We start from the raw sequence: 12745 nt of genomic DNA, 5'->3' as shown, positions 1-12745 counted from the left end.
CAAAATCAGCTTCACTTTTGTGTTTTCCTCCAAAACATAATGTCATGGAATAAAACCAACTTCACATTTAAAAAAGAAACTTCCTACCCTTTCCTACCTAATATGTCTTCTGTCGTCATACCATCTTTACCTACCAATTATTCACGACTCCTACAGGAAAATATACACACTATAGTAGGTAAAGACGACTGAAAACAGACTAGTATTGCTTTGCACATGCGCATTTGGAGCGCAACCATCCGTGGTTTAGCTTCATAGGTCGTGATGCATAGATGCCTCGTATTTCATGGTGATTTTGGCCGATGCATTCTGTACAAAGGAAGTTAAACTTTCCCGTCGATTTCTTGTTACGTGACAAAATCAGCAATTGCGGTAAGTGTAAAATAGCGGGAATTCATCACTGATAAATAACGCGTCAAATTTTAGGAATTTTGTTCTGGTAAAAACGCGTAATGATTTGAATTTGTTTAACTGGCATGCGTGAAAGTTGTCTGACTCAGTGACTGTTTTTTTTGCCACCGCGTTCGTTTTCCTTGCAAATGTTGCAAGTTCAACTGTGTTCGTTCCCCACAATATGTGCCACGATGATTTCCGGACACGAATGCATGGAACGAACTCACGAAAAGCTTCAACATAACTAGCGTTATCACTGTAGTGTTACTAAAATGTGAATAACTTTATCATGGTTTCGTTGAAATGATGAGAATTTGGATTGAAAAATAAGAAAAATGGAAATTAGGCAGTCATGGCGTTTAAAAAAAAAAGGCAGTGTATATTTTGCCGGAGACGGCAAACCTTTAGTAAACGTTAGTTTGCCGGATATGCATTGAACATGCACAGTTACTGTTTTTTTGTACTTAAAACATTTTCCGGTGACAAGTTTTAGTGTGGCTCCATGCCAAAATTATCGTTGTTACCTCGTATTCACAAGATGGGATTCAGACCATTTTATAATTTCGGACTTTATTTCCCTTTAAAAAAAAATCCTCCAGAGCCACAAATCTGAAAAAGAAAATGTAATACTCTGCAAAAAATGTTTGAGACATGTTAAAACAATAAAAGAAGAATATTCTTATTTATTTGGGGATGAGAAAAAAAAAACTTTAAAATGTGGTGCGGTCGGAATCGAACGCGAGTCGTCCCGCTTACTAGAGCCTTTGCTTAACCATTACACCAAACGTGCTACACAACTTTTGGTGGGAATTTAATACATCTTATAATTCAGCCCTATTTTAAAGAGTACAGCGCCCTCTGTTGCTATGGATTGCCGCCGGCAAACCTTTAGTAATCGTTAGTTTGCCGTCATTACCTCCGGCAAAATATCCACTATCAAATTTTTTTGCAACCTGACGCCACTTTTTCTTCTCATCTCAATGAAGCCTTGCAAAAATGATGAGAAAACATGAATCTGGGAGTGGGACTGAGAAACGAGAAACATTTCAAATTTTTCTAGGCATGTTATTGTTAGGAAAGTGCATGGCTTCAGCCTTCAGGTCGCAAAATTTTTCCCCAAATATTTCCAAATGTGTTTCAATGTGTTGGGTTTAGAAACTAGGAAGAGACCAGATTATCATGATTATTACTCAGAATCATGTGATTTGATTAATTTGTTCTTTTTCTTCAGGGTTTTGAATAAGCCGTTTTGTAATTTCAACGCACATGCACACATGACCCTTCGACTTGTTTCAAGAGAGAACAGTTCATCACACGCATGCTTAATCATAGCGGCGTACCAACGAAATCAAAGAAAATTTTTGTTTTGCAGTAGGCCTGAAAGGCTAAATGCAATTTTTTTTACGGCACTATGGTTAAATTACGATGTTTTGTACACGCTCTATAACTTATTTGCGAACAAAAGTTTCCATCTCCTTTTTGATTAGATGAAAATCGCAGAATGCGGATTCGGTTACCACATCCCCCCTAGACTTGTGTGCTTTCATCTGCTTTGTTTATATATCTCAAAAAAAAATCGTAAACCCTTGTTGTGCGCATGCACAGTTGAAAATACAAAAAGACTTATACACTCTGAGGCCTTATGAATAATTTGTTTCTATGGTTAATCTGAATTCTGACTATTCTAGATCAATATTGCTCATCATTATGCCAAGGTATGGTTCCAAGACCTACAGCCGTACATTACGTGCAGGCACAACCTCCAACACACAGTTCGACGAACTCTTCACTGATTCCAGTGTCCGTCGGCGACCAGTGACACGCTCCTCCCCGACCAAAGGTTCGCAAATGAAAACCTCCCCAATGAAGTCCCATAATGCAGTGGTGAAGCAGGTGACGTCAGGGAACGCTGTGCGGTCAGCACGTAATTCTGAGCAGCCAGACACACTCAGTAGCCCAAAGAGGAGACGATTGGACAGCGGTAACGATGACCCGTTTAGCTTCAGCAGTGATGATGACGCATCACGCTCACCAATCAAGAAAAACGATGTGCGGACAGTCACATCTCCCAATAAGTTATCTGGGCTGGATAATCAGCCAGCATTGAGACAAACACGGGCCAGCAGTGCCCAAGCTCTCGCTGATAGCAAGATACAGACCAGATCATCTGGGAACAGCAAGCCTATAACGTTGGCCGACCGAACGAAAAAGCAAACTTCTATCATGCGCTATGTCAAGAAACTCCCCCAAGGGGAAAATGATCGCTCGGCTACCAATCAACAAACCTCAGTTCTACCCAATTCAAACGATGCAATGAGAACGATAGCAGCCCCACCCACAACTAAATCTGCTAAGCCATACCCGAAGCCCACCTCCACAAACTCTGTGGAGTCCCTCTCTCAGGTCAGCAATTCCTCTGAGTCTAGCAGTGCCCTCTATAGTCTGAACAGCACACCAAACTCGGGAGGAATGTCGCCGACGCAAGTCCTTAATTCCATCACCTCCCAGCCCAGCTCTAGCGAAGAAGGCAGCATTTTGCTCCTATCTGACGGAGAGTACAATCAACCCACAGCGACAACGGCACAGAGTCAAGTTTCCCATCGGACGTCAAGCAAACCCTCACAAGCGTCCAAGCATGAACAAGTGAACTTAGCGTCAGTCGAAAACTCAAAAGACGAGTTTGATTTCACAGATAGCGATGAATCGGACGATGAGTACAGCCTGCAGCCTCCCAATGCAATCGCTGGTTTTAAGGACAAAAACCAAGATGCTAAGAAAATCTTCAACAGCCCCAAAAAGGTAAAGTCTCCTCCATCACCATATTTTAAGTTTCATGAAAATTCATTGCATTATTTGTAGTCGCATTTCACAGGGATTATCAGTTTGTTATTGAGAAGAAAACTACATTATATTGTATTCTGCATATAAAAGCAGATCAAGAAGCAAATTACTTCCTCTAAGGCCACTGCAGTCATTTACTATGAACAATTTATTCAGGTAAGTTGTTGTTAGAACACTTCCTCGGTACATTTAGCTTTTTAGTGTGCCAGTATTGAGGAAATTGTAGATGTTTCCCAACTTGTGATGCACACCCAAGAACAGTTCACCCTGTATAATATAAACGCAGAAAGAAAAGGGCAAACTTGTCAAATTGTAGAATATAAACATTGTATCTTTTGTTTTGATGTGGACTTTGCTTCTTCCATGCCTTATCTAGTCCCCGGCCAAGGCTCGCTACAACGCTAGGTCCTGGAATGCACCCACTAGTCCGGAGGAACCGGAGGTAAGTTGGTCATTGGTCAGTCACAACTCATACATATTTATGAGCTAATGCAGCTCCTCCATTGGTCGGTAGTCCATCGTTTCAAGGATGTAAACATATCTCCCTCTCAGATATCACAAAAATAATAATTTCAACACTTTGAAAATATTGACAATGTATATATGGAGTACATACAGTTGCCAAACTAAAATATTAGATTGTGTCTTGCCCTTCTATGTTAATTCCATTATGAAACGATGAATCGTTTCCACTGTAATATTTGGTCTTCGATTTTACTCCCCAACCTTTTTCTTGCTCAACAGAAAAACAACGTAGCAGAAAAGCCCAAATCGCAACCCTCCCTGAAAAAATGGCAGTCGGATCCTTCAAATAAGGCATCGACAAGTGGCTATAGCGGTCGGGGTGCTAGACCAGGGGTCAGAGGTGGTGCCAAGGGGTTGACCAGACAGGTCACCTACCCAACCAAGGTCAACCACTCCATCGTGACCTCGCTGAAGTGCGACAAACAGGAGAAAGGGGTAAGTGTAAAACAGGTCTGTTAAGAGGGTACATGTACTTGTGCACAGAGTCCATAGACTTGCGGAGAGCCGACAGTATTTCCATCATTTTAAAAAGATCATAACATTAATGGTATCTTTGACTTTTGTTATAGCTTTACACGGTGGTGCAACACGTCAAGCAAGCCACCCAATGTCAGGAGTCGGGAGAGAGTCAGCAGTATGCTGACGACATTGAGTATCTGAGAGATGGCTTAGAACCGATTGCCTCGACATCCACACGCTGTCTCAGTACCATCAGCCTGGTTGAGAAGTGTGCAGCTCCAGCCTTCCGTCTTCACCTGCGAGCTCACGGAACCATCAGCAAGCTGTTTGCTGCCCTCAGGGACGCTGATCACTTCCCGGTAAGCCATCATCAGAAAAAACACTCTCTAGGTGATATTATTATTTTGATAATGCACCTCCATGACAGTTTGAAAGAAACAAATGCAACTTTTTCCAGGTAAAAAAGTCCATGTTAGTAAGTGAATGTTTGATATATACGGATTTGCACTATGAATATTTGAAGCATATCACATGCCTACAGGCACAATTCCTGTCAGTTGCAATGTAATATTTTTAATATCACATGCCCACGGACGCAATTTCTGTCAGTAGCAACGTAATATTTCTTATCTCACATGACCCCAGACATAATTCCTATCGGTAGAAATTTAATTAGGGAACTTTTTTAGGATTTTGAAGTATCAACAATGTATCACAGCTTCAACAGCCTTGGGCTTCAGGGTTAATAGTTTCTGAAGAGGTAATAACTTGACAACCTTAAACCCAGGAATTTTATTGAGAGAATATTTTGGTTGACAGAGCCTAGCCCTATGCACCTCCGGTCTGATGTACATGCTGAGCCGTGATCGTCTCAACATGGACTTGGACCGTGACTCCCTTGACCTGCTGGTGCGGCTGCTCAGTGTAGAATCAGAGATGACGTCCGATCAGTGGACCGAGACCAAGAAACAGGACTACGATCGCACTAAGGAGAAACTGAGGAGTATCCTAGAAGAGGTTCCTAACACTTGCAGTATGGCTAAGGATTTGGACTTGGACGGTCTGTCGGTAAGATCTTACTGTCAAAAAAATGTGGTTATACAAAACACATTAAGAAAGCAAGTAAGCTACGTCACATTAGCAACATTCCGTGATGGTTATAAAATTGTTGCGATTACTTGTCGTACTTGAAGTTACGCCAAAAAAACTGTCCTACGTATGAATCAGTCTGCAAGCTATACGTGAAAGGTACTAGTAAGTCCCCATTTTTTGTGTTTCGTGTCATGTAATGTTCAAAGAAATATTGAGAAAATAATCTCAAAATAAATTTATTTGCCTGTTACAGAGTGAATATTTAGCCATGGAATCCTTACTGTCTCTGACATCACGCCGAGCTGGTGAATGGTTCAAAGAGGAACTTCGTCAAGTTGGCGGGCTGGACCACATAGCAGACACAGGTAAGCTGAACAAACACTGTCGAATCAGGCATCATGACATAACTTTACCTAGACATGAACCCAGGACCTCTGGAGTGACGCTCCATTATTCAACCAACTGAGCTAACCAGCCCTATCCAGCCCTGTTAAATGATAGTCTAAGTAATTTTTTTTGTCTTTCCATCTGATCGGGTGGCTTGCAATTAGGACATCAAGCCCCATGTAAAGTAACAGTGGCTAGGCTGTACAAAATCCACCAAACACTGTAAACCACATGTATGATTTTGGCAGACATAGTGTAGTCAAAGATAATGACTGGATCATTTTAATGATCGGGAATGTGTTTGTCATTCCAGTGATAGGAGTAGGAGAGAAGCTTGCAACCTTGACCCCAGGCACTGACCCTGCCAACTTGGAGCTGATTGAGAGACTCAGTGGCTGTCTGCGCGTCCTGGAGAATGTGACATTCCTGAACACTGAGAATCAACAGTATCTCCTAGAACTCAACGACTGTAGCTTAGTCAAGGCCTTCGCTAGGTAACCTCTCACTCTAAACAACAACAGTTTTTACATTCCTTGTTTTATCCTCAAGTACACTTATAATAATAATAATAACAGGTTCTTATATAGCACTTTAAACTAAGATCAAAGCACTTTACATTATTATTACCCCTAATCATTGGGCCAATTAAACATTCCAAATACCATCTCAGCTCCCTGGGGAGTTTGCAGCTCGATGCAGCCTGTTAGGCGCAAGGAAGCTAATTCAATCACAATAACCATCACGGCCCTCATAGGTACCCATTTACTCCTGGGTGGAGAGAAGCACTTCACAATTTTTCTCAAGTAATGGCCTAAGTTTATTGCATTGACATCCAATATTATAACAGGGGTGAGCAGCCATGCACTCGAGGGCACGCATGATAACACTAGCAAACCTGTGACAAGGAATGAGTGCCCACTGCTAACGTCTGATACACTCTCCATCTCTTTGCTTGATAGCTTTTACATCTGTCACTGTGGAGGACATTGCACTCCAGCAAGTTAAGCTGTGGTGTAGCGTTCTTTATAAACTGCTGACAACCATTTCTGAGCTGCTACTGTAACCTGTACCTTAGAATAATGCTTACAAGAATGACATGATCTGTCTGTTTTTTTTCTCCAGTATGTTACCTTTGTGTGCTCAGCGTGTCGAGAGTTGCCGTGATCAAGAGAGAACGTTACGCCTTGGTAAAGAGAAGACACCCGGCGGTAAGATGAGACTGTGTCTGCTGGCACTGCTGCGAGTTCTGCTGAACATCACCCATGATAATGGTGAGAAGAAATAATACAATTGTCAGTATAAGCAATTGCCATTTCTGAAACTTTGTCATTGCAGCTTTGGCTCTGGTCTCCAGCCAAATGCCAGAGGTGAAGTATTTCAAACATGGCCACAATTTGAAGCATTGATATCTCAAGTTTAATCATTTTAAGGCTTGATTATACTTCAGCAAAAAGTGGAAGTGAAGCAAATTTCATGTCATCAACAGTTTAAATTTCATTGCGACATTTGTTGGATCCCAACAAATTTGTTTATGGATGGACTGCCTTTTAGTATCAGAACATGATATGATTGCTTTTCAAATTTTGTTTTTATTTACAGAATGGGGAAGCATGAAAGTAGGGGAGCAATCTGGTATGATCAGCAACACCTTGTTCTGTGTGCTTCAAGTGGCGCAACACATCGCCCACGACCAACGCTTTGATCTACTGGTGCTGGTAAGTCAAAGACGTCACCACTATTTATGTCTGCAACAGCACAAATTTCATGGGATAATGAACAAAGTGTATCACATGGATCACTAAAACAACACAATCATCGCTTGTAAATAACAAAACAACTTTCAAGAGTGACACAAACAGCCCCCTCTGTTGGACAACCTTGATTAAGTTCAATTGAAATTTCTGGTAAAATATTTTGTGAGTTGGTAGAGCTCTGTTGCTCTATCACATAAAGATGGTTCAAATCAAGCTTTTTTTCTTCAAACAGAGTCTTGGTGTTCTCATCAACCTTGTCGAGCATTGCCCAGGCAACGCTAAGATCCTGACCAACACGATGACCAGCTACTCCTACGACGCTCAGAAAGACGAGAAGGATAAATTTACAAATAGGGAGGAGGTTTGCTCGTTAGAAGCACTCACACAGGTGAGCATTTGTGTGTCCCTGGGCATGACACTTTATCATAAGTTGCTTCTTCCTACCCAGGGATGTATGGGTACTTATACTGGGCCCAATTTCATAGAGCTGCTTAAGCAGAAAATTTGCTTAAGCACGAAAAAACATTGCTTAGTAAAATTAGGTTACCGGCCAAAACTCCATGTGATGTACATGGCTTGTGACTGGTATTTAGCTGTTGTTTACTTAGCATAACAATCGCATAGAGTTTTTGCCGGTAACCTGATTTTATTAAGCAAGACTTTTTTGTGCTTAAGCAAATTTGGTGCTTAAGCAGCTCTATGAAATTGGCCTCAGATCTTTTTGTATCTAAATGGCATTTGGGAGCTATAATTCTCTCCAGGAAAGTGATGTAGTCATAGGCATGTTCTAATGTTCTATATATGTTAAGGATATAATGCCCTGAGGGCCAATATTGGTGGATGTGCACACTGTATACTAATAATCATTACTTTATTTATACAGCTGTTTATGCAGCGGTATCGTGCAGCATCTCGCGCCGAGCGAGAGCCAGAACCAGGCGAGGAACCTCATGAAGATGAGGATGAGGATTACAGTGAGGCTCAAGCTGGTCTGGAATGGGTGGAGATTGAAACCTCAGGGACAGGAGGTCCCAATGACCTCACAGAGGAAGAGATCAAACGGTCCGTCAGTAAAGGTAGGTCTTGAAATATCAATAGGAAGATACAACCTCATCCAGTTATTTGACATGAGGTTGTAACTGACCCTAAGTGGACAATGATCACCTCAAAGGAAGTTTAGGATCTCACATGAGGGAGAGATCTAATGGTCTGTCAGTAAAAGTAGGTCTGACAGTGTCTGTGGATAGGTAAAACCTCATCATTGTAGCAGAGATAGTAACTGCCCAACAGTAAAATAATGACAACCTCAGTGGTGATACCAGAACCTCGCAGAAGGAACCTCATTGTGGCATTTCAGATTTGAACAAGAGTGAAGTAAGCAGCATTTTTTTCTGAAGACATATCAGTTTCCTCTTGGTATAAAACTAACTTAAAGTAGAAGCAAATTGTGAGTGAACAAAGCTGGCAAAGGAAAAAAAACCTAGCAGGGAAATTTGCCTGAGGTAGTGCAAACCTCACAAGAATACGTAGGACCTCACAGGAAAATTACCTCACAGATGACAGTTGAAAAAAAAACCTAGCAGGGAAATTTGCCTGAGGTAGTGCTAACCTTACAAGAATGCGTAGGACCTCACAAGAAAAATTAACCTCACAGATGACAGTTGAACACCAATGAAAAATCCCACAGTTTTAGATAGGTGTAGCATGAATTATAGGTGCTCAGTGTTTGAGGAAACCATTGTATAAAAAAATACTTGAAATATCCAGCACCAGGTTTTTTTCTTAAAGGAGGGACATTTTTTAATTGTTACTCTTTTCATTTCCTTGTGACAGTGCTGCACACAGCAGGTAAACACATGGAGGACAGCATTGTAGCTTCCTACACTGCACTGCTCATTGGATGTCTGGTCAAGGATAATCACGTAAGTCATAAACTCTCCATGAAGTTCAACCCTTCAGGGCCCTTTTTCACAAAGGTGTAACATGTCCACCTGTTGATTGATTATCTCCCTTGTGAATGTAATTTGCTTATGTAATGACTTTTGATGCATTGGATGACATTCACAGATGAACGTTACTCGCGTGCGTAGCTTCCTACCAGACGGGGATTTCAACTGCATGGTACAAATGCTACAGAAGTTCCTGTCCTTTATTGAATTGACGGTAAGTTCCTTTACAGCAGAAAGCAACAACAAAATTCAGTAGACATTTTGTCTTCAAAGTTCTTACCAAAATGTGATTTAAAGTACTAAATCTTTGCATCCTAATTCATATTTGTCTAGTGTTATCAGTCAAAGGGTCATTTAATGTCTAATCTGACATTAGATCATCTAAGATGCTTAAGGTCAAACAATTGTCAGAGGTAAAAGAAAGGTCAAGCAAATGTCAAATGTCAAGCAAATGTCAAAGGTTAAGTAAATGTCAAATGTCAAACAAAATTCAAAGAAATGTCAAACCTGTTCTTATTTGTTTAAACATAATTCTTGTGTTCTTACTTAACTAAAGTTTCTACATTTTTTTCTAATTTATTTGCCCTCAGAATGCCGCCGGCAACACCGGCAGTAAATCCATATCCAAGATTATTGAGGTATTAGATCACCTTTAGCTGAGTGGTACAGTCCAGCAGAGTGTACAGTTGAATCATGGACTCTTCGATAGGACATCAACAACAGGGGTGTGGGAAATAGCATGACCAAACTGAAGGGAAGTTCACCTATTACTGTATGTAAATGTTCCGCCATAAAGACACACATTTGCAAAATTCAAAATTCATAGACACTTTTTGCTTTAACTGTACAATATCGGTCACACGTCATTGAAACTCAGTTATGTTGCATTTAAGCAGCCAAGTGGGTCGTTTCTAAGAGGTTGCAATGCATGCTGGGAAATCTGCCGGAGAACTCATTTCACTGTTTAGTCTTCTGCCACTGTGTACATCTGTCCATAATTCATTTTTATGAAGGCATAACAGTTTGGCATTCATTGTGAAGGAAATTTGCATCCCGTGCTAACGTCCTGGTGCATGTTGACCACAAGAGGGCGCTTTCGTGGTTACATCATCCAGAACCGAAGGGGACACGAAGCTCTGATGTCACTTTGCAGTGCTGTCAAGTGTTTGCATTGCTTTGGCCACATTGGCCAAACTGAGCATACCCTGACATAGAATGGTTTGACCCAGGCAAGCATTCCTTGTAGTGTAATCCCGGACCCTGGCACTAGCAACGCAGGGTTATAATATCTCTGTGGAGGGGGAGTGTGTCCATTTTATAATGGCTCCAAAAGGTTGCATTTCTCTTTCCTTATAGGTGAGCTATCTATTTTTGTAAATTAGCTTGAATGTGGATAATTTAAACAGAAGTGTATCGTTCATTGTACATATAATTCATGGTAATAGGCCCATATTTTATGAAAACATTTTGTCTTCTTTCATGGGTGAACTGACTTTTATGTGTCGGGGGAATAATTCGTAATAACTCTCACTATTATCAATTATCAATATATTTTAAATCATTGATTGGAAATAAGTCTCTCTTTTTTGTTACATTTGTTTCATTTTGAATAAAACATTGTTTTTGTGTTTTGGGAAAATTGTTGGACATGCACAAAAATCAGGCAAAATGAGGATTTTCTCTGATAGAGTTTCCCCATCTCTGTCATGTTTATTGATGGCACTGCTTTATATTTTTTGGAAACTTTGATTGCATAAAAGTAATTTTGGGTGGGTTTAAGGTGAATTTCTTTGTTTTTGACATGTAAATGTTGATTATTAATTATACTCGTTGTGACCTATAATGATCCATTTATTTTTTTCGTGTACATTTTAATTATTTTAAATAATGTTGTCTTGCAATTGTGGATTGAAGTTGTTTAAATGCGTAAGCAAAGAGTTTCGTCACAATTTTTTTTTTTTTAAGATATCTTTTAATTTGGCCCACTAATCATGATTATGTTGTAGTTAAATGACAAACTTCTAAATTTATATGTGTAGGTTGTGGTTTGGAATCCTAAACAATGTCAGTTAACACCATCAATTTGTTAACTTTCAAACTGACCACCTTTTAGTCCTCAAAGTAATGTTCGTATGTTACAATTGGATGACAACAATTTGAAATCAGGCGACAAAATTTGTGCAAAACGGGATAATATTGGACCTTATTTTGTTTTGAAAAATTGTAAATACAATGGGCTACTCTATTTATGATCAAATATGTGGTTCCATTTTCTGGCTAAATTTAAAAATGGATTTAAAATCCCATTTTGTATCAAACACATAAATTTTCCGTAATTTGATGCCATGATTTCTCATTCTAATTTGGGGGAAAACATGAACGTATTTGGTCTTTTTTCCTTCAAGAAAGGGTTTATAACTTACGAGTTGGTTGTATGTACAGTTAGTAAGGTTTAGGGTTCAACCAGTTTAGATATTAATTTGTGAAACTATGAATTTTTGGAACAAAAGTTGGTGGTGTAATTGTTAATGTATAGATAAACCCTTGTTGTAAATGTAACTTGGAGAGAGGACTAAAAAGGGCGATTCCAGATGAATAAAGTAACAGAATCATAGGAGTTCAACATTTGCTGTCTCGATGCCTTTTCAGATTTTTTTTTCAGAGTTGTCGGTCCTGTTTGTCTAGTTAGCTAAATTAGACAGTTTTGTTGGGGTATTACACTGGAACAATTCTTTTATTATGAGGACAAAATTCATCAACGTGCAAATTTCCTTTCATCAAGAACATATTTTTAGCCATCAAAAGGAAACCCTGATTAATGTGGAAAAGAAGTGATCAAAATTTACTTCAAAGAAACCACATAGGGACACTGACTAGGTGCATTATAGCTATTTTAAGTTTGAACAAGAAATCAACTGGAACGGGTTTGAACCTGTGACCTTCGAATTGCCGTTCCGGTGCTCTAAACACCAGAATGACAATGCGGGGGTCGCAGGTTCAAACCCCGCTCCAGTCAATTTCTTTGTTCAACCTTAAAATAATAATTTCATATATTTTCTCTTTCCCATAATGCTACATTTTCTACAAAAAATTCACCATGCTTGCTTAATAACGATGGATTTGGAAAAAATAGTAGAATCAGTCTATATAATATTTGATAAAATAGTTTATACCAAAAAGAAGAAAACTGTCTTCTTCGTTTTTTTAAATCCTAAGCCAAACTTCTGGACATCGATACCCAGCCACTGCGAGAGTACTTGCTTGCAGCCAACTCCCCCACGCGCTGACATGACGCGCATCGCATGTGGTTTAACTGCCCTATTACGTAATACTTGAATAACAATA

The 12745-nt window shown here is 39.8% G+C and overlaps 1 protein-coding gene across 2 annotated transcripts; it reads left to right on the top strand.

The window, feature by feature from the left end:
- The first annotated feature begins 272 nt into the window (after window positions 1-272).
- Window positions 273-12025, top strand: LOC119731855 (wings apart-like protein homolog). 2 transcript variants are annotated; one of them, XM_038205140.1, is made up of 15 exons: window positions 273-372; window positions 2109-3192; window positions 3611-3676; window positions 3979-4194; window positions 4329-4577; window positions 5038-5286; window positions 5564-5675; window positions 6011-6191; window positions 6820-6968; window positions 7297-7412; window positions 7684-7839; window positions 8335-8527; window positions 9285-9373; window positions 9519-9614; window positions 9991-12025. In XM_038205140.1, the coding sequence occupies exons 2-15, from the start codon at window positions 2242-2244 to the stop codon at window positions 10054-10056; spliced, it is 2889 nt and encodes a 962-aa protein (XP_038061068.1). In that variant the 5' UTR covers window positions 273-372; window positions 2109-2241; the 3' UTR covers window positions 10057-12025. The 2 variants fall into 2 exon arrangements, with proteins under 2 accessions (XP_038061068.1, XP_038061067.1); XM_038205139.1 differs by having other exon boundaries at window positions 2082-3192.
- The last annotated feature ends 720 nt before the right edge of the window (window positions 12026-12745 follow it).

This window comes from Patiria miniata, unplaced genomic scaffold (genome assembly GCF_015706575.1).
Source record: "Patiria miniata isolate m_02_andy unplaced genomic scaffold, ASM1570657v1 HiC_scaffold_24, whole genome shotgun sequence".
NCBI classification, from domain to species: domain Eukaryota; kingdom Metazoa; phylum Echinodermata; class Asteroidea; order Valvatida; family Asterinidae; genus Patiria; species Patiria miniata.
The sequence above is the reverse complement of the archived record's forward strand: the minus strand, read 5'-3'. Positions and strand labels throughout refer to the sequence as shown.